This window comes from Marmota marmota, unplaced genomic scaffold, assembly GCF_001458135.2.
Source record: "Marmota marmota marmota unplaced genomic scaffold, marMar, whole genome shotgun sequence".
NCBI classification, from domain to species: Eukaryota; Metazoa; Chordata; class Mammalia; order Rodentia; family Sciuridae; genus Marmota; species Marmota marmota.
The window spans coordinates 29,895,238-29,917,691 of NW_025999932.1; the positions used below are offsets into that span (position 1 = coordinate 29,895,238).

At 31.8% G+C, this 22,454-nt stretch overlaps 1 protein-coding gene across 13 annotated transcripts in view; it reads left to right on the top strand.

Annotated features, from left to right (window-relative positions):
- Nucleotides 1-22,454, top strand: part of Nbea (neurobeachin) — a 646,499-nt gene that overhangs the window by 112,474 nt on the left and 511,571 nt on the right. For 12 of the 13 annotated variants that reach the window (XM_048800828.1, XM_048800832.1, XM_048800829.1 and 9 more), the window contains exons 9-10: nt 10,348-10,545; nt 11,140-11,273. In XM_048800828.1, the coding sequence (XP_048656785.1) occupies nt 10,348-10,545; nt 11,140-11,273 (332 nt within the window). Of the gene's footprint in view, nt 1-10,347; nt 10,546-11,139; nt 11,274-22,454 lie in introns of those variants that run through there. The other variant, XM_048800834.1, reaches the window with a different exon arrangement.

Genomic DNA, 22,454 nt, shown 5'->3' on the forward strand with positions numbered 1-22,454 from the left:
TTTGTTTATCGTGAAAGGTTTTAATTTCCTCTTCCATCCTGAAGCTTAATTTCGCTTGATACACAATTCTTGGTTGGAACCCATTTTCTTTCAGCGTTTGAAATACATTGTTCCAGGATCTTCTAGCTTTCAGAGTCTGTGTTGAAAGATCAGCTGTTATCCTGATTGGTTTACCCCTAATTGTAATCTGCTTCCTTTCTCTTATAGCTTTTAAAATTCTCTCTTTATTCTGTATGTTGGGCATCTTCATTATAATATGTCTAGGTGTAGATCTCTTATGATTTTGCACATTCGGCGTCCTGTAGGCTTCTAGGATTTGGGATTCTGTCTCATTCTTCCAGTCTGGGAAGTTTGCTCGTATTATTTCGTTGAACAGATTGCTCATTCCTTTGGTTTGGACCTCTATTCCTTCCTGTATCCCAATGAGTCTTAAGTTTGGTCTCTTTATGTTATCCCATATTTCTTGGATGTTCTGCTCATGGTTTCTTAACAGTCTCGCTGAGCTGTCTGTGTTCTTTTCAAGTTGTCTTCATTGTCTGATGTTCTATCTTCTAAGTGTTCTACTCTCCTGGTAGTATTCTCATTTGAGTTTTTAATTTGGTTTATTGCTTCCTGCATTTCCAGGATTTCTGTTTGTGTGTTTTTTATAAACTATCTGCCTGAATAGTTGATCTTTTGCTTCGTGGATTTGTTTATGTAATTCATTGTTGAAGTGATGTTTCATTGTCTGATTTTGCTGTCTAATGTCTTCCTTGAGACTCCAGATCATCTGAAGCATGTAAATCTTGAATTCTTTATCTGACATTCCATCTACTGCAGATATTACCTCTTCTAAATTTGAGTTGACCTGCATTGCTTGTGGTCCTTTCTTTCCTTGTCTTTTCATACTGCTCGAGTTTCTTTCTGCTTGGTGAAACTGTTGTGTTATTGAATTTTCCCCCTATATATTTATATTGCTCTTGTATAGTTGCAAAATCTCCCTTGCAGGGGTGGGCGGCGGCTGTGCTCCTCCTCCAATTGGGGTGATCTCTCTATCACGCCGGCGGGCCGCTGGTCCCCTTCTCCGGGTCGCGTGGTCTGCCTACCTTGCGGGCAATGGCTGGGCTCCTCCTCCAATAGGGGTGATCTGTCTACCACGCTGGCGGGCCCCTGGGCCTGTTCTCCAGGTTGCAGGTCTGCCTACCTTGCAGGCGCAGGCGGCGGCTGTGCCCCTCCTCTAATTAGGGTGATCTTTCATCTATTCCGGCGGGCCGCTGGGCCCCTTCTCCGGGACGCGCGGTCTGCCTACCTTGCGGGCGGCAGCTGGGCCCTTCCTCCAATTGGGGTAATGTGTCTACCATGCTGGCGGGCCCCTGGGCCTGTTCTCCTGGTTGGTCGCAGGTTTGCCTACCTTGCAGGTGCGGGCGGCGGCTCTGCCCCTCCTCCAATTGGGGTGATCTGTCTACCAAGCCGGCGGGCCGCTGACCTGTTCTGCCGGTCAGTCGCAGGTCTGCCTCATGTGCTGCGTTCTTAAAAACTACTTTCCCCATCAGAAAAAAGAAAAAACAGTGTGTATGTGGGTCAAATACTTAAGACAAATTGTTTTTGAAAGATGGTAACTAGGAGACAACGAACAATGATATCTGTAGCATTTTATAGGAGTAATATCTGCAGATATAAAGGACAATATTTTTCGATTAAATTCATTGAATTTAAAAATATAGACATCATTATTAATAGAAGACATTCAGTTATTTGACTCAAAATATTTTATTATTTGAAAGAGTGGGGAAAAGAACATTTTTTAATTTTTATTTTCATAATTAATGGTTGCTCTTTTTTTCACATCAACCAATTATTTGGTTGATGAAATAGAATAGTATATTTTAATCTTAAGAGTTAGGATTAGGAAATTTTGTTCTAAACTTTGAATTTTCCCTCAATAAGAAAATGTAGTTTAAAAATGACTGGAGAAAAAAACAAAATGATTCTATTAGGATGAGTCTTTTCATGCCTTTTTATCATTCTGAGGGCATTTATTAGAGCATGCCTATGTATAGAAGACTATCACAGCCATTATAAAAGACTATAAATTATCTTTAAGGAGCTTATACTCACAAAAAAGAGAAAGTCTTAGGAAAAACCTAAGAGAAAGTTGATTGTACTTCGAATCCTGATATAATCGTTGAAGATTAAGTCCTATGAGATTGTGGAGGAGGCTTGTCATTGTAGGAACTAGGAAATGTTTCATAGAAAACATAGCTTTTAGCTGTTAAGTTTGTTTTGGAAGTCTTCCAGATTAATTGATTTTTTTTTTTGATTCCTCCATTAGGTAAGATTCTGATTCTCTCAATTACCTCTCGAATTCATACAGCTGATAATGCTGTTTTTTTAAAAAATTATTATTGATTCATTGGTACCCTTTAATTGGTCTCCCTTTTTTCCCCTAGGAGGATGATAAGTAGAATTTACAAAAAACAAAAGTTCTTAAACTTGGTATCCAATTACACACTTTCTTTTTTAACTTTTCTTTTTCTTTTTTTGTGGTTCTAGGCATTGTACCAAGGGATGCTTTACCACCCAATTATGTCCTTAGTCCTCTTCATTTATTTATTTTTGGGACAGTGTATCTCTGAGTTTTTGAGGCTAGTCTCAAACTTGCAATTCTCCTGCCTTAGCCTCCTGAATTGCTGGGATTGTAGGCATATGGGGCTCGTATGTTTGTATTTTACAAATACTCAGCTTGACTTCTGATTTTTGCTACAATGGAGTTTGGGGTACTGTCTGTGTCCCACCTCCACCATTGTAAATAATTATAAAACTTGGAAAATGCATGAAACAGTCTCTTTTGAGACATTTGTCAAAATACATCTCAGGTCTGAGATCCCTGAGAGCAAGAAAACATTTAAGATGAGCCTCATATACATTTTGGCTCTCTGCCTGGGTCCAGTATTTTTATTGAGGTCCAAAGTGTTGTATATCTAGCACAGCAAGGTGGTTTTTCTCAACAGAGGAAGTTGAGGTGAGAATTCAAGCTACTGAAGCAGCAGGGTATGGTAGAGAATTGAACTGTTGGGGTTGGATGTCTTTGTGAGGGTTTTTTGCCAAGGGACTGAACCTCATAGGTGCAGTGTGAAACGTCATAAATCCTAGGAAAATGCTTGTATTACCAGTAGTAGAAGAGAAATTCCGGTAGCTGCACAGTTATTGGGGACCACTGGTAGTAGTAGGTTTGTGTTCACATCCACAATGCTCTGTAATTATTGAAAAATAAGTGGAGTAACCAGACAGAAACTGCAAGATTTTCCTTCATTCTGTATGTAATTTTTCACAGTTTTCTAATTAAATCATCTTTATAAATTATATCTTTTATCTTAATATAATATTGTTTGATTTTGCAATTTAATTTTTATAATTTCCAAATTACTAACATACCTATTCTTGCATGGAACTGCATGCATGTTCAAAAATCTTTGCGTAACTTAAAAAAATCTGTCCCATGGAATTTCTATATATTTTCAAGTAATGACTGAATTTGATATGTATTTGCTTAGTAATAGTGCCATTATGTTAAATTGTTTTTTTGGATATGAGTTGGTATTAGTGATGTGTTTCTTTTGTTTAATATTTGCAATATTGCAGTAATTATAGGGTAAGTTCTTGGCACTTTTGCTAATCTGATATATGCCATTATGTTAACTTCTTTAGATTTTTTTTAATCATTTTCCACTGTGTTGAAGTAATGATTTTATTTCATGTACCAAAATTTCCTATGCTAATCTTTTGTCGTTTATTGTCATGCTTGTGACTATAATCTTTATTCCTCTGTACAGTCTTGTTTGTTACAGGTAGTAATAATGATTACAGGGCATGGAATCGAATAAAATTCAACAATGTATTGAATATTTATTATATTCAAGGAAGTGTTCTAAGCTTTAGGGATTAAAAATGATTAAGCTCATCCTCTCTTTATGAGAATATAATTACAATCCTAAATATTTATAATTAAAAGTTGATATGTGTAACAGAAAGGAAATATAATTAAAATACTATAAAAATTTTGTGCAAGGATGATTAATTTCAGCCATAGAAGATTTAGTAAATCTTCATAGAGAAGGAGGTTTTTTAGGGTTCTCAGAAAATAGATTTCAAAAGGTGATCAGGAGGTGATGTTAGTATTTGAGACATGGGACATGATTGAAAGGATAGAAGCAATGGAGTATAAGATATGTGTATGAAGTGACCCAGGATAGGCGTGGCTTGATGGTGGAACATACAGTACAGTTAATAATGTATAGTGAAATGTAAGGATGATTATAGTTTAAACTTAAATTAGCAAAGGCTTTGAATATCAAAGTAATGAATTTGGATCTTATTTTCCAGTCAAGTGGAATAATCAAACAATTTGTAGCAGGAGAGTGAATTGATTGTATTATGTATTTTTGTGATTGGTTTAGAAATGCAGATCTTAGGATTGGAATTTTTTCTTCTGTAATGACTCAAGATGGATTATTTATTGTTATTTTGAAGGGAAGATTGCTGCACAATCCACAAATAGCTCCAGTCTCTCAGTTATATATCAGGAAATTTGATTCATTGACTACTGCATTGACATTACCATGTTATATCAGCAACACTTATAGTGTTATGGGGAGAGTAATAGGTATTGTCATGTATACATAATTTTTATATAAGTCCAACAGAAAAATGGCTATGTTGTTGTCATTAGTGAGTTTTCTAGAGATGAGTACTGCAAAGTAAAAATGCTCCTGCTCTTGTAGCAGTTCAACTTAGTTTTGTTGAGTTAAGCAACATTCTGGCACATTTTCTCATATTTACAATAAGTAATTCATTCTTATTTAGGTGACTAGGTCCTATTTAATGAGTCTTTATCTCATTATATTTTAAAAGTGGAGCATCAAAATAATCAGAAACTTGGGTACATGCTTCAAAGGTAATTTTGTTTTTTATTTGAACATTTTAATTATACATAGTATTTGGGTTCCTTTTGACAAAATCATGCATAAAAGGAATTTTATTTCAATCCCCATTCCCCTCCACTTTGTTCTCTTCTTTACTGATCTCATTTTTACCCATTTACTTATTTATGTATGCATTTATTTTTTGGTGGTGCTGGGAATTGAACCCAGGGCTTTGTGTATGCAAGGCAAGCACTCTACCAACTGAGCTATATCCTCAGCCCTCTATTTATGTATTTTCGATTGGTACTTCATACATTCACATAAAGGATATATTCCCTTTAGTACATACATTTGTGTAGGTAACATGATTCATTAGATCCATTTTATAACATCAGATCTATTCCTTATTACTTTCCCGTCTTTCTTTCCTCCCTCTCATCCTCCTACTTCTACTCCACATCTTTATGCTATTCAATTCCCTCTTCCACTGCCTTCTTTCCCTTATTTTTCTTGGGCTTCCACATATGAGAGAAAACATTTCACTCTTGTTTTCCTGAGTCTGGCTTACTTCACTTATTCTCCATTCCTATCTATTTACTGGCAGATGCCATATTTAGGCTGAGTAAAATTTCATTATATTTATATATCACATTTTCTTGATTGCTTCATCTGTTGATCGGCATCTGGGCTGATTCCATTATTTGGCTATTGTGAATTGTGCCGCTATAAACATTGTAGTGGCTATAGAGCTATAATATGCTCATTTTAGTTCTTATTGAAAAATACCCAGGAGTGGGAAAGCTTAATCATCTGGTGGTTCCATTCCTAGTTTTTGGAGGAGTCTCCATGTGGCTTTCCAAAGTGGTTTTAGTCATTTGCAGTTCCTCCAACAATGTGTGAGTGTACCTTTTTTCCCAAATCCTTGCTAGCATTTATTATTCTTTGTATTCTTGGTAATTGCCATTTTGACTAGAATAACACAAAATCTTAATGTTGTTTTGATTTTTATTTCTCTGATTGTTAGAGATGTTAAACATTTTTTCATGTATTTTTTGGCCATTTGTGTTTCTTTTTTTGAAAAATTTCTGTTTAGTTCTTTTGCCCATTTATTGATTGGGCTGTTTTTGTTGTTGCTATTATTATTATTATTAATATTGGCATTGAGTTTTTTGAGTTCTTTATATATTCTGGATATTAATCCCCTGTCACAGAAATAGCTGATAAAATTACTTTCTTATACCCTAAGTTTTCTTTTTACTTTCATTGTTTTCTTTTCTGTGCAGAAGCTTTTTAATTTGATGGTATTCCACTTATTGATTCTTGGTTTTATTTCCTGAGCTTTAGGAGTGTTGTCAAAGTCAGTGCCCACAAAATAGGTAATATTTTATTAGGTATAATTTTAGCATAGACCTGCCTTATCCTGATTTAGGTTTGTAATCCAGAATTCCTAGTGTAACTTTGGATATTTTCCACTGGCACTGACCACAACAAAACAATGGGAAAAGTAGTGGAGACCATATCCAGGAGTTCTGGAATATGCAGACCCAGTGTAACTCTTTTTAATATAATCTTAAGTCTTTTCTTAGTCTGTTGTATAAATTTCAAGTGCTTTACTAACTGGAGCATATGTTACTCTATTTCCAGTATTTACACATGTTTTTTCTTAGTACAATATCATCTATGTAAGGAGAGCTATGATCAATTTGATTTAACTCCAGTTTTGCCCTCGATTCATTTAACAATTGGCAGTTTCTTTTCTGTTTCTTAGTTGACTTCTTTATGTGTTGTTAATTTCCTATGTATTTTCCCCCAAGTTCTTTAAATTAAATGAATTTATTTTCACAAATTAACTAATGTTCTCCTTTAAAATAATGTCTCTGATCAGTCTTGTACAATGGCTTAAAATATTTGAATTTTAGCTTAAAATGATTGAGTTAGAAGCATAAATATTAAACCTTCTGAACATTCATGATGTTATAAATGAAATGTATGTTATAATGTTGTTTTATAATACCAAGGCAGCTAGTAAAGAAGGCAGATCAGACAGGATTTATTGGCAATATTACTACCTAATACGTAATTTCACTCATATTATTTTTTAGAAATTTTCTTTTTTCCTCCATTTTCTATTGTAATATACATTAGGGACAAACATTGAATCTTTAATGTGAAGAGATTTTATAGAATGGGAAAAAAATCTGTTAACCTGCACCCCAGATAGAACATTAATCTCCAGGATATAAAAAGAACTCAAAAAACTTAATACCAAAAAAAAATCCTACAAATATTCCAGTCAATAAATGGATACAGTAACTGAACAGGCACTTCACAGAAGAAAAAATACAAATGATCAACAAATATAAGAAAAAATGTTCAACATCTCTAGCTATTAAAGAAATGCATATTAAAACTACACTGAGTTTCCATCACACTCAAGTCAGAATGGCCATTATAAAGAATATAAGTAACAATAAACGTGGGCAAGTTTGTGGGTGTTGGGGGGAGATTTACTCATACATTTCTGGTGGAACTGCAAATTGGTGTGACCAATCTGGAAAGCAGTGTGGAGATTTCTCAGAAAACTTGGAACAGAACAACTGTTGGACCCAGTTATCCCATTCCTTGGTATATACCCATGTTAAAATCAGCATACAACAGTGACACAATGTTTATAGCAGCTCCATTCACAATAGCTAAACTATGGAAGCAACCTAGATGCCCATAAACAGGTGACTGGATTTAAGAAAATGTGGCATATTATAAACAATGAAATATTATTCAGATATTTTGCCATTCACCAGTAAGTTTATGGATTTAATGACTAATGCTAAGTGAATTAAGCCAATCACTCAAACCAAAAGCCAAATAAATGTTCTCTCTGATATGTGGATGCTAACACACAATAAGAGAGTTGTGTAGGGAAGAATAGATAAACCCCTATCTCTCACCATGCACAAAACTCAACTCAAAGTGGATCAAGGACCTAGGAATTAAACCAGAGACCCTGCCTCTAATAGAAGAAAAAGTTGGCCCCAATCTCTGTCATATCAGATTAGGCCCCTACTTCCTTAAGAAGTCTCCTGTAGCACAAGAATTAAAATCAAGAATTAATAAATGGGATGGATTCAAAATAAAAAGCTTCTTCTCAGCAAAAGAAACAATCATTGAGGTGAATAGAGAGCCTACAGCTTGGGAGCAAATTTTAACCAGTTGCACATCAGATAGAGCATTAATGTCTAGGGTAAATGAAGAACTCAAAAAGCTAAACACCAAAATAACAAATAACCCAATCAATAAATGGGCCAAGGAACTGAACAGGCACTTCTTAGAAGGTGATATACAATCAATTAACAAATATACGAAAAAATGTTCAACATCTCCAGCAATTAGAGAAATGCAAATCAAAACTACTCTAAGATTTCATCTTATTTTAGTCAGAATGGCATCTATCAAGAATACAAAAAACAATAAGTATTGGCGAGGATGTGGGGAAGGCACACTCATACACTGCTGGTGGGACTGCAAAATAGTGCAGCCAATATGGAAAGCAATATGGAGATTCCTTGGAAAACTTGGAATAGAACTACCATTTGACCCAGTGATTCCATTCCTTGGTGTATATGCAAAGGACTTAAAAACAGTATACTATATGTACATAGCCACATTAATGTTTATTGCAACACAATTCACAATAGCAGAACCATGGAACCAACATAGATGCCTGTCAGTAGATGAATGGATAAAGAAAATGGGGTATACATACACAATGGAATATCACTCAGCAATAAAAGAGAATAAAACCATGACATTTGCAGGAAAATTGGCGGAGTTAGAGAATATAATGCTAAGTGAAGTTAGCTAATCCTCTAAAACCAAATGTCAAATATTTTCTCTGATATAAGGAGGCTGATTCATAGTGGGGTTTGAGGGGAAGCATGGGAAGATTAGACGAACTCTAGACAGGGCAAAGGGGATGGAGGGGAATGGAGGGGGCATGGGGTGTAAAAAAGATGGTGGAATGAGATGGACATCATTACCCTAAGTACACGTATGAAGACATGAATGGTGTGAATATACTTTGTATGCAACTAGAGATATGAAAAACTGTGTTCTATATGTGTAATATGAATTGTAGTGCATCCTGCTGTCATATATAACAAATTAGAATAAAAAATAAAATTAAAAAAATGCCTATTGAAAAAGAAGAAGTTCATTTGATTTAACAGAGGGGAATGAAGGGAAGAAGGAGGAATGAGAATAGGAAAGATAATAAAAAGAATTGGATATAACTTTTTATGTTCATATATGAATCAGTGTAACTCCATATAATGTACAATCACAAGAATGTGATCCTAATTAGAATAAGTTATACTTCATGTATGTATAATATGTCAAAATATACTCTACTGTCAGTATATCTGAAAAGAAACAAAAAAACAGAATCTTTATTTTAAATGAGAACATATTTTAAACCTGTTATCTATAGTTAAGGGACTGTGAATTGATGAGTTAAAAAAAAGGAACTTTACTTTGAAGTGAAAAGTAAATTTTTACATTGCATTTGATTGAGTGAAGAACAAAGGTCTGATTCCAATAGTACAGTTTTATTTATTATAATATTGAAATATCTAAGCATTTTTATGTGGAAAATATAAAAATTAACTTCCATAGCTAAATATATACAAATTTTTTGGCACATGTCTCATAATTTACAGTTTATATTCAGGTTTAAGTTAGAATGACTCACTAGAGTCATAATAAAACTTAAACTTTCATTGAAATGAAGTGAGGATAAGAAAATAAGTAGCACCACTATCTAATGCCAGACACATGGAAAGCCCAAAACAAATTTTTATTATTGTAGTTTTTTTCTCTGCTCTAAAATTTCAGAATTTTACTATGTTACTTTTAAATGAGTATTTACTTTTTAAAAAAATTTTTTTTCAGAGTACTTTATGTAGTAGAAAACTCCCTGAGGTTAGTCTGATATATTTGATCTGCAGTGTTTTAAAGTATTTGAATTGAATTTAAAAATTAGGTGATTTTATATAAAAATTCTGATTTCATATTTCTCTTGAAAAATATGGGAGAACTGGCAATATTGTACAATGACTGACTTGATCAGGGGCCACTTTTAGATCCCTTTTCTCTCTGGTTTGAGTAGGTCCCCATCTAGCCCACTTATATGCATATCTGGTTACTTTCCACCAGAACTTGAGTTTTAAACATTTGGTTTAACCTCAACATTAATATTAGAGTAAGGTAGTTTGGACCATGTTAGTTAAATGATTTTCTTAATAACAAAAAGATAATTAGTGTCAGTCAGCATTTTAATTTAATAAATCAATAATTGTTTATTATTATAGTTTTTTCTCTGCTCTAAAATTTCAGAATTTTACTGTGTTACCTTTAAAGGAGTATTTACTTAAAAAAATTTTTTTTTCAGAGTACTTTCAAGTTTAAATCAGAGAGTGATATTCATTTGGCAGAACACCATAAACAGGTTTTATATGATGGAAAACTTGCAAGTAGTATTGCCTTTACATATAATGCTAAGGCTACTGATGCTCAGCTATGCCTGGAATCATCACCAAAGGAAAATGCATCAATTTTTGTGCATTCCCCACATGCTCTAATGCTCCAGGTGGGTGAATGGTAGCTTAATTTTCATGTTCTTATCAGCATTGATGGTATCTTTATACATTAAACATTGCTTATCTATAAACCTACCATTTCTGTTTCTGTTTTCAGATTCTGTACTTTTTTCTTGGTTTTGACAAAATACTTTACCTTGATCTTGTCTCCTTACTTTGAAATCTGTTCTGTTATCTTGAATCTCTGTGTCCTATGAAATAATATCTGTTGATTACCTGAATGTATATTTGTTAGATATCAAAATATACTTTAAGAATGTATTACTCTCTAGCATAAAATTTACCTGAATGTCTTTAACTCCATTAGCAATATCTGTTATTCTAAAATAACATTTGATTTTAACTTTATGTTTTCTGTGTAAATATATCTCAACATAAGATTTCACATTTAAAAATTATTAGCAAAAGTATCTCAAATTTCTTACTTTATATGTGTATGAGTATCAAAACTATATAATTGAGGGTTCTTAAAATGTCAAACTTTATTGTTTAATTCTCTTGTAAAGAAAGTTATTTGGAAGAAAGAAACAGTGATGAAAATTATGCCATAGAAGTTTAATAAACATTTTTGTTTTTGCATGTAGGATGTGAAAGCAATAGTAACACATTCAATTCATAGTGCAATTCATTCAATTGGAGGGATTCAAGTCCTTTTTCCACTTTTTGCCCAACTGGATAATCGGCAGCTCAATGACAGTCAAGTGGAAACAACTGTCTGGTAAGTTTTCTGTGTACAGCTGCCGGTATGTTTTACACACTTAGATTTACATTGTATCCTCATTGCGTTGTATACTCAGATTTTGTCTTTGACATAGTAGTAAAAATTTGTTTAGAATTAAGGAAGATATCTATTTCCACAATATAAAAATATATAACAGATTCTGATTACCATAAAGGAATATCTTCCTTGAGGGTAAAAAAAAATTCTTATTAGGTGTAGCATAATGATTATTAGTTATGTTGAGGAAAATTCTCACCTCTAACCTCATCCATTGTACATGCTCAGAGTTTTCCTTCTCAGATTGTAGAAAATTGCTAAGACCAAGTTTATTCCTCAAAATACTATTTTATACTAATTTATAAGTTATTACATAATTTATATCTTAAAGAATGATGTTATTTTATAATGCTGTTATCATTACCTAAAATTAGTACAGTATTAATTGACATTAGGTTATCTTCAATTATCTTCATTTTTTTTCTAGTCTTTTTATTCTTTTTAAAAATTTTTGAGAATCTCTTATAAAATGAAAAGTACCTTTTCCATCAAATTCTAATTTAATTTCATATGTTAGAATTTGTGTATATATATATGACATTAAATATAAATTATGACAGTGATTTTGACTATTTACAATATGCTTTTGGATTTTAAAGGACAAATTTTATAGAAAACATTAAATAGTATTCTAAAAGTAATTTAGGAATGCTTACTAGTATGTACACTCACGTGCATGTGCACGTGCACACACACACACATCCAATTTTTAATTGATGGAATAAACGAATGAATGAAGCTATAGGAAAAATTCAAGATCCAAGAAATGTAATACATGAATTTCTTATATTAACTAATTTACCTGTTAATGACATTCTATTTTAGTTTTGCTAATAATATTGTTCCTCTATTGGGACGGTCTTTGTGTAAAGTATAATCTGAAATGTAAATGAATACAAATATGACCAGTGCATTTACGATATTCAGCTCCCATCTGTGGGTTGGTCATGTTTTGTTTTACCTCAAATAGTGTAAAGGCTGGCGTTTTGGAATTTAACAGCTTTGAATGAGAATCCTGAGGTTATATCCTGCTGCAATACTACTTTGCTATGTGATCTTAAATAATTTCATTGGGAGGCAGATCAGTATAATGGAAAAATAAAACTTTAATTTATAGTTCTGGATTTATATTCAAAATATTTTGCTATTTTTAATGTAGGTGAACCAGGATACATTATGATCAATAACTCAAAAAAAGATAGTAAGTGCTATGAAGATAAATTAGAGAAAATTATTTGTAATTTATATATTATTTATGAATTAATATGAAATACATATTAATTTTTTAACCTGAATTAGATTTTGTTGCTTAGGGAAGAGAAAGTTTAGAAAGATTATACAGTTTGAAATTGTATAAATAAGTTATCACAGGAATTTATTTCTTCATGAAGAACTATTATAAAATCTTAGTTTTGAAATCATATTCAAAAGGTAATCTAGTCTGTTCATCCAGGATCCATAGTTTTGTTTTGTTTTTTTTACTACTCATCTTCAAAGCTCACTTTGGTATTTATATTATATTTTGATACTTAAATTGAATTTATTTCATCAAGGAGATAGAAGACAGTGAAAGGAATTAGCATAGTGGTTTTGTTAGATTTGTTTGCTTTCAGTTCCTTTTGATCATTTGCCTTATTTCCTTACAATTAATTTCTAATTTCAAAATTTTCAGTAATGTGTATTATGTTCTTAATTTATATCTACTATGTATAATAGGAATGGTATCACTCTCTTTTTAGTAATAATCCATATCCAATTCTAAGCTGCTTTATAATATAGTTACATGATATTTTGAGTTCTTATCTATTAGTTTTTCATTCTTTTATGACCCTTGATAGCTGGGCAAAAGGTTTACTCTTTTGTGGAAAATTGTGTGTATGAGTCATGTACTCTTTTGTTATTTCAAGGCTTGAAAAGGGCCAGTATAGAAAAGTATGTGCATCAGTGACAGAGTCATTCATTTTTAAAAATGTTAAAAACAAATTGTGAGGGCTAGGGATGTAACTCAGTGGTAGAACACTTGCCTCCTCTGCTTGAGGCCCTAGGTTCAATCTCTAGTGCTCCAAAATAATTACATTAATAAATAATATAAAAGAAAGCAAGTTGGTAAGTGAGATTTCTCCATTTGAAGAATACAAATTCTTTGGCTGAGGTTGTAGCCCAGTAGTAGAGTGCTTGCTTACCATGTGTGAGGCACTGGGTTGGATCCTCAGCACCACACAAAAATAATTAATTAAATAAAAGAAATAAAGATAGTGTGTCCATCTACAACTAACAAGGTTTATTTTTTTCAAAAAAGAATATAGATTCTTAACCATGCAAGGGTTTATAGAATTTTGTGTTTTATGCTTATATCATCAATTTATAGAGATAAAGATAAATGCAACCTTGAAGTAGATGTACCATCTTATTTTTAGTCAATATTGAATTGTTCTAGGTGGATGAGAATCACTTTGAAGTTTTTAAATCTTCCAGAGAAAATTCAACAACATACCCTTCTTTGCATAATAAATACATGATAGAACTTTGCAATATTGTTCAATTTTCACTTACTCTTTGGAGAAATTGAGTGAAGCTCTAAAATAATTTTACTCTGCCTTCTCTGTTTCAAGCTGAAGCATTTTATTTTCCATGCATTTTAGTAAGTAGTTTTTTTTTTGTTGTTTTTTTTTTTAAGGTACTAGGAATTGAATCCATGGCCTCCTGCATGTGAGGCAAGCACTCTTTCCCTGAATTACACCCTCACCCATTAAGAAGTTCTTTTTAATGAAACAGCCTACTGTTTCCATAAACCTTACCTTTCTTGGCACAAGTGTACCATATCTATCAACTTTGATGACGTTTTAGTAAATATAGGAGATTTATAAGTAAAATAATTTATTGAAAGGTAGTGATCTTGTTTTCTGGATCCTCTGAGGATGGGTTTTATATGTGCAGGAGAATTTTTGTGGCTTTGAATTGCTTTGAATCCTACATATTATAGTTGTTACTCTATACATGGACTTCCAAGTGAGACTATTTGGGTTCAAATCCAGAGCTTAATGTTGATTATTAAAGAATTTTTTTAAATTGTTTGTACCTTAATTTTGACCATTGCATAACTGGAATAGTAGTGACGTAAAGAACTGTTTATACTAAGTGCAATAAAATATATAGATCACATACAGGAAGCACTAAGTACATTCTGATTTTAATTATTATGATGACAGTGAGATAAGTGATCCTACAAGGTTCTATCTAAATACTGTAGGTTTACATTTAAAATATTACTTATCACCAATCCTTAAGAAATAAGTAGCTGTAATGCTCTTGTTTTTTTTGTTTGTTTGTTTTGTTTTGTTTTTGTTTGTTTGTTTAATTTTTTTGGGTGCTGGGGATCAATCCCAGGGCCTTGTGCATGTAAGGCAAGCACTCTACCAACTGAGCTATATACCCAGCAGTGTAGTGCTCATTCTGAGTCTTCTTTCTAATGATGATACTGTTTACATTGAAGAATCACTTATTTTTTATTAAATAGGACTTGTATAACTGGTTTTAAACCATCCACATTTTCTAGATGTAATGGCTTAGAATTGAAGTATGTGTTAACTCAAGTATGGAAGTCAACATAAAGTCATAGAAGCCTAGAAAGGTTTTAGATGATTTCAACGTAATTGGTTATTGAACTTAGCTTCCCTGTAGAATTTAAATCTTCTTAAATAATATTATTTATTGCCTTTAAGTAAAAGTATATAGCCTTTATTATTATATAGAAACTAATTAGTAGATGAATGTTATTAAACTGAGTCAAATAACTTGTGGCAAAACAGTATTTTTTATGTGATCTATTTTCATCAAGTAACTTAGGCCAAAGTATAGTACTGTTGTGACTTCATCCTATTTAGATTTAGTTTCGATCATCTTGATTAAATCTCCAAAATGTCCAAGGCTATTTGGATGTTTTGTCCTTCCTTAGGGACTAGTCTTGTTTTATATTGAAATAGTTAATTCCACTCAATCCTCTTAGTATGGAGATCAATAAATTAAAATGCCTTTCACTAAATATTTGATATTTATTTAATAATGAAAAGTCAAACAAATGATTAATAAATAATTGAAGAAACTTAATTTCAAATCTGAAATGACATTATATCTTTTATATTTTGTCTGGCAATGACTCAATAAATTAAATAGTAATTTCATTTTCCTTTGAGTTGGGTGATTATATATATTGATTGCAAATAGCATATCCTTACCTAGGATAATTTTTATTTTAATAACATACATAGTTACATTCTATAGGCAATATAAAATAAAACAAACATTCAGCATGGTGTGACATATGGGAACTTTGCTTTGAAAAAATATACATTTTCTGGGACCAAGGTATAAATTGATTTTTGAATACATTGATTTTGTATACTGACAGAAAGTCTTATTAGAGTGGTGCAATGGGTAAGTGTATCGTTGACTCAAATCCTTTTCTGTTATATACTCTCTAGTCAAGTTCTAGTAGTAAAAGACATTTATTGAGTACCTGCTATTATATTTGTTTCATTTCAAAGATAGTTTCATTACCAATTTAGTAAATGTTTAAAAAATGGCAAACAAATATTACTGTGTGATGTCAGCAGTGCATTGTTTCTGAAAATATGTAAATATAACTGAATAAATTATAGGGCAATAAAAATATTTTAAGTATTTTAATTGTGTTATCTAATTATGCTAATGACAAGGAAGAAATAAATTGAATAACTTTCTCAAAATCACAGATACTCAATATTTATAATGTAAAGTTTAATAAAGTATTGGGCAGAATTCTCATCCTGAAAGATTGAAAGTATTTATGTCAATGATCCTGTTAAATTAAGGGTCCTCTTGTCATGTGAAAATTTATGACTCATTAATTTATATACAGAATTTAAATCATGATTCTCTTTCTTAAAACTATGTTGCTAACCAAAGTTATTCCAATAATTAACTTGAATTGTGCAGCCCCTTAATTATTAATTAACTCCCTTAATAGTTAAATATTTTGTTGTAGTTATGATTAGAACTATTGTCATATGTAAAGCAACAAAATTACCTGGAAAATTTAAATAATTTATTGTCTACCTTAATTTTATTTTTCAGAAGACATAAAAATGACTAACCATATTTTCTGATTTTTAATTCAGGAAAAAGTGCCTATTACATATACACTATTAAAATTCTGTAATGTCATTTAATCCCACTGATTTAAAAACGATACATGATTGCTTCTACTAGACAAAAGATGTCAATACCTGTTTGTAATTATGGTTTCCCTCTTTGGTATATAGAATATAATTAATACTTTTATTTTGAAAATCATTGAAAATATTTTATCAGGCTATAGCTTATTCATTCATGTTTCCCGTACTTTTAAATATTTTTCAGAAATGATGTAACACTAGAACTGAATAGTCATATTTTGATTGTCTTTGTTAAAAATTTTACTATCTTGGCAATGATGAAATCATCTTTGATATGAAATGTGGGACATAAAAATTCATTTTATGCATATATGCTATAAGAATTAGAGGAGAAAATAATTTGTTCAGTGAGATTTAACTAGAATGAAATAAAATTTATATTGAATTTAGTGTGCAAAATAATTTAAGGAGTGAAAAATAGAATACGTTTAACTATTCTGTCTTAAACCTAGGGAAATTATAATGTAAAGTTCAAGGAGCCTTTACTTCTTTGTCAGACAACTCCTTTTTACTAAATTGTGTCTTTATGGAAGAAAGCTAATAATATGGTTTATGATACATATAGAAATTTAAATTTCTATATGTATCATAAACATATTGTTTATGATAAACATATAGTTTATGTTTATCATAAACATATAGTTTATCACCTGTTAATTTTAAGAAGGAAATTTTGTTTTCTTTGAGATGATTCTGATATAAAATCAGGTATGGGAAAAAAGGAATACTTTTACAAATCTTTTAGGTAACAGCTAGTAGAATTCACAACAGTGTATGTGCATTCTCTTGAATTTACTAGTGAAAGTAAGAGTAAAGTAATGTAATACATATAGAAAAATATTCAAAACACAAGAATGTGAATAGAACCCTAGAACAATAGTTAGTATAACATTATCAACCTATTCTAAAATGTTTTCCAAAATTTTGACTTCTTTGACAAATTGATGAACTCTATATAACTCTATACAAACAATAATGAATTCATTTCACTTAATTTATTATTAAGTGAAATTTATTATTGTTTTATGCATTCTTCCTACAGGAGAGTCAGTACATGCTGCATGTCTAGAGTTATAAATTTTCTATAGCATCAGTTGTACTGATCCTTTATTAAAAAGTTGAAGTAATCTGTAATGACTACATTGGAGTACACCTTTTTGTATGGGGATAGACTATTGTTTCTGTCTATACTGTACAGTTTTCAGAACAAGTAAATGGTCCCTTTCACTGGTTTCCTGATGTAGAGGAGGTATCTTTGAATTATTTTCTTAGGGGTTAGGTAGCTTATAAATTCGTTTTAAAAATTTGGTTAGTTTCATATCCAGAACGTGCATATAAGTTTTGGCCCTGTAGTCCAACTATCATACTTATTATTTCAGGTGACATTATTAAGGATCTCTCTTGGGTTACCCAATATTTAGAAATATGGAAGGATCACTTTGATTTTACTTTTTTTACAGTAATAGGTAGCTTGAATGTGGTCTTATTGATGTGATGGAAAATTAAGGTTAATGCCTTCCTCGCACGGGTTATCAGCAAAATCTCTGCCTTTAAATCTGTACTCTGTAGTTATTGTTACAAGATAGCTGAAGCTAAAATTGGAAGGCAGGGCATAAGGCTCAGCTGGAAGAAGTATGCAGGTTAGGTAGATATTATCCTTTTTGAAAGTAAAGTTGACTCAAAGCAGTTTGCGTATTCAGTATGTATGTCTTGCAATTTTGAAATCCAAGAACACTAACTAACATCTTTAGTATAGTTGAAGGCCTGATTGTTAAGCAGATTTAAGAATATAAGAAATTCTAGTAGGCTAGGATGAGTAGTCAGGAAACCACAGGTAATCAATTTAGCACTGACTATTTCTTGTGAGATGAATGTGGAAGATAAATATTATATACATGTATGCAGTTGGTGACAAATATCTTTTATAGTCGTGCTAGGAGATATGGGACTTGGTGCCTTTAGAATTTTATTCAGTAGTAAAGAGACTAGATACATAGTCCCTTCCAAGCATGTCTCTGTCTAGCTTTGATGAGGATCCAGTATCAGATGGCAGATCCTCACATTGATCATTCAGATTCATAAATAGGGCTCCTTATAAAAGGAATCTTTGAAAAAGACTGCCTTGAAAGTGAACTTATGATATGAAATGTTGAACAAATACACACACACACACACACACACAAACAAACACGTACATAAATGCCTTGCAGATAGATTTCTGCTGGAGACACAGAAGAAAGTCTCATGCACTTAACCCTCAATAATTCATTGGCTGATAGCAGAAGATCTGTTTTTCTGGTGACTTTGTATCTCAGGAGAGTATTGACATATGCTTACTAGAATTTGATTTCTATACAAATCATAGATTTCGTTATTTTTATTTTAGCATTTTCTGTGATATTTTTGATGAAAATATTATTGAATTTGAACTACTTCATTTTTATTTTTTATTGATTTAAAAAATGAGAGCAGAATGCATTACAATTCTTATTACATGTATACAGCATGATGCTAAGTCTGTTTATCCACAATGTCAATAAAAATCTTTAAAAAACAGATTCAGAGTTCCTTAAAACTTTCCCATTAATAAAGATAAATTACAAATGAAGTATATAAAGTAGTTCAATTTTGAAAAAAAACTCTGAATCTGTTTTGTAAAGATTTTTATTGACATTGTGGATGAATAGACTTAGCATCTTGAAATCACATTTTTTTTTGAATATTTATTCCTGAAAATTAGTTTAATCTGAGCATTTATTAATGGTTTTCTAGAAGAAGTGAAAGTTTTTTTTTTTTTTTTTTTAATTGTGCTTGCATCCGTTACACATCTGGCAAATACACAGGAATGACAATATGCTTCAGGCATGGAAGAAAAAATTTGGAGCATACCAGTACTGCGCATAATATTTTCTTTCCATTGCATCCAGTTTTCTCTTCTTCTTGTGTGTCAACTCTTCAAAAATAGAGAAGATTTTTTTTATATCACATAATAGCAGTTTGAAGATGAACCTTATTTAATAGTTTTTTAAAATATTAAGTACATATTTTACAATATTTTCTTCCCAAGTTGTTGCCTGATTTTTTTATGATGAAACTTTAGAGACTCCTGTTGGAGAAGGCTACTCATCACAAAATTAGTGGGTGTGCCCTAAAGTACAACGAAATAGGAGTAAGACGTTCTGGTGTGGTATTGCATAGTAGGGTGACAGTGAATAGTGATACTATATTGTATGTTTGAAAAAGATAGAAGAAAGGATTTTGAATGTTTTTACCATAAAGAGATGATGTTTGAGGAGACAGAAATGTTTTGCCTGATTTAAACATTATGAAATGTATAGATGTATTGAAAACATTACATGGTTTTCCCAATGATATGTACAAATGTTGTGTTTTCATATATCAGTTTTAAAGTATTGTATTTGGAAGGGAAATTGACTACTACTATGGACAAACCATGAGTTACAATTAATATTATTATGGCTTTCTGTCTGCAAATGAATTTTTAAACAACTGCTACAAATTGTTACCAGTAGCAAAAGGTAGTTGTACATGATATTAAGTTATGTAAAATATCATCAAAATAACATGCTGAAATGAAAGCTTCTTTTTTATCTTGCTTGCATCCGTAACACATCTGGCAAATACACAGGAATGACAATATGCTTCAGACATGCAAGAAAAAATTTGGAGCATACCAGTACTACGCATAATATTTTCTTTCCATTGCATCAAGTTTTTTTTTCTTCTTGTGTGTCAACTGTTCAAAAATAGGGAATATTTTTTTATATCACGTGATAGCAGTTTGAAGATGAACCTTATTTTTAATAGGAGGCAAGAATTTCTTGTTTTCGTGATTGTGTAAGATCACAAACAACTTCAGAACCTTAAAAGAAGTCATGATGTTCATCAGTATTGCAACCAGAATATAGACATTTATGAGAAGCAAGGTTATATACTTTAGAGAGGATTAACCCCCAGAAACTTGGATAGAATATACAGAATGAAAATGAAAGCAAAATGAGACTTTCTTTTGCCTCATATAAGAAGAAATAGTATAACCAAGGAAATTTGCCCAAGTAAACTTACAGACTTTAATCCATTTACATAAAGGTGAAATGAAGATTTATGGAACAAGAATTTTTATGAGACATTTTTAGTTTTTATCATGTCAATTTTTGTATAACTAGAATAGTGTAGTTGATATGGGGCAGTGAGTAATTGTAATGTAATGCAGAGAAGGAAGAGTAAGTAAGATTTTATATTTAATATGTTAGGCATTAAAGCTTTAGTATTTTGGTGTGGAGGATGGGTACTGAATCTGCACCCCATTTTTGCAGCCATAGCTACTGAAAGTAGTTAGAGGCAAACAAGCTATTAGGAAATTATGGGGCAAAACTATAAGCAAATGAGTCTTGTTTGTTCTCATGAATCTGCATTAATATGCCCTAAATACTTGCTTCCTTCTCATTGGAAAGGAAGATAACAGCCTTAATATAACCAGGAAAATTCAGTACAGGAACTCTGAATAGGCCTTGTTCAGAAGAGGCTCTCTCAGTTTTCTGGTTCTGGAGGGATAGCCTATCATCATTTATTATGGGTATTGAGCTATTGTAATATAATCCTGTTTGCAGTGTCAGTCATAGTCAACTGTGATTAAGTGTGTGAATTTGTCAATTTATTTGGTCTAGGGGCATTGTGGATAGCTTCTACTTTGGAATAGGCAAGGTGCTGTTCTGTATGAGAACTTAAAAGAATGTGGTGTTTCTGTCTATTCTGGATCATATGTACTGGAATATCTTATGTGAAAGATAAATAAGAATTAGATATTAGGTAAGTACAGGATAGTGTAACGAAATCTGAAATATGCATTAGTGTACACGTTTGCTATGTGAGATCAAATTAATCCTGAAACTTTTGACTTTACACGATAGAGATTTATATATTGCTTATTGACTATATGTAGTTCACTTAGCAATCTAGGGTTTTGGATCTCACTCTTATTTTTCAAAATAGCATTCCTTGTAATAGGGCAGAGAAGGATGAGAGAATTATGCTTATGCTTTTCACTTTTGTTGCTCATAAGAGATTTCTGTTCTCATTCTGTTGATTTAGTCACATGAGTAAAGGAGCTAGGAAATATGGTCTTCTGTGTAGACAAGAAAAAAGGAATAATACTTAGAATTTGATAATAACTAAGATTATCTTTGGTATACTTGGTTTCTTAGCTTGTAAAATTAGTGGGTTACAGAGATTTTTGGTCAGTGTTATAATTTTTCATTGTAAAAGATGTGAAGAATATTGGGGATGTTGTTCTATAATAGTGTTAATTTTAATTCTAACTGGTGATATTTCCTTTGTCATCTGCCAATATCAGGCCACATTGAATAAGTCCCATTAACATGTTGAGATAAAGATAGGGACACAGGAGGATTATTTGTGGGAGAGGCTATTGGATCATCTTAGTTTGGAATTTCATTTAAATTAGTGGGAATTAAAAATTTCAGTTGCAATTAAGAGTAAGAGAATAAGCAGTCTATTATATTTTTCCCACTCAATACAAGAATAAAACCTTATATGATTAGAATCTATGGAACAGCTATTTAAGAGCTCTGAAAACTGAATAGTAGCAGGTTGGTTGGAGAAAAAGTAGAATTTAATTACTTTTGTGCTGTTGATGATTCACTATAGTTTTTTATTTTTAATTTTTTATTGTGGGTTGTTCAAAACATTACAAATTTCTTGACATATCATATTCCACACTTTGATTCAAGTGGGTTATGAACTCCCACCTTCACCCCATACACAGATTGCAGAATCACATCAGTTACACATCCATTGATTTACATATTGCCATACTAGTGTCTGTTGTGCTCCGCTGCCTTTCCCATCCTCCACCCTCCCCCTCCCC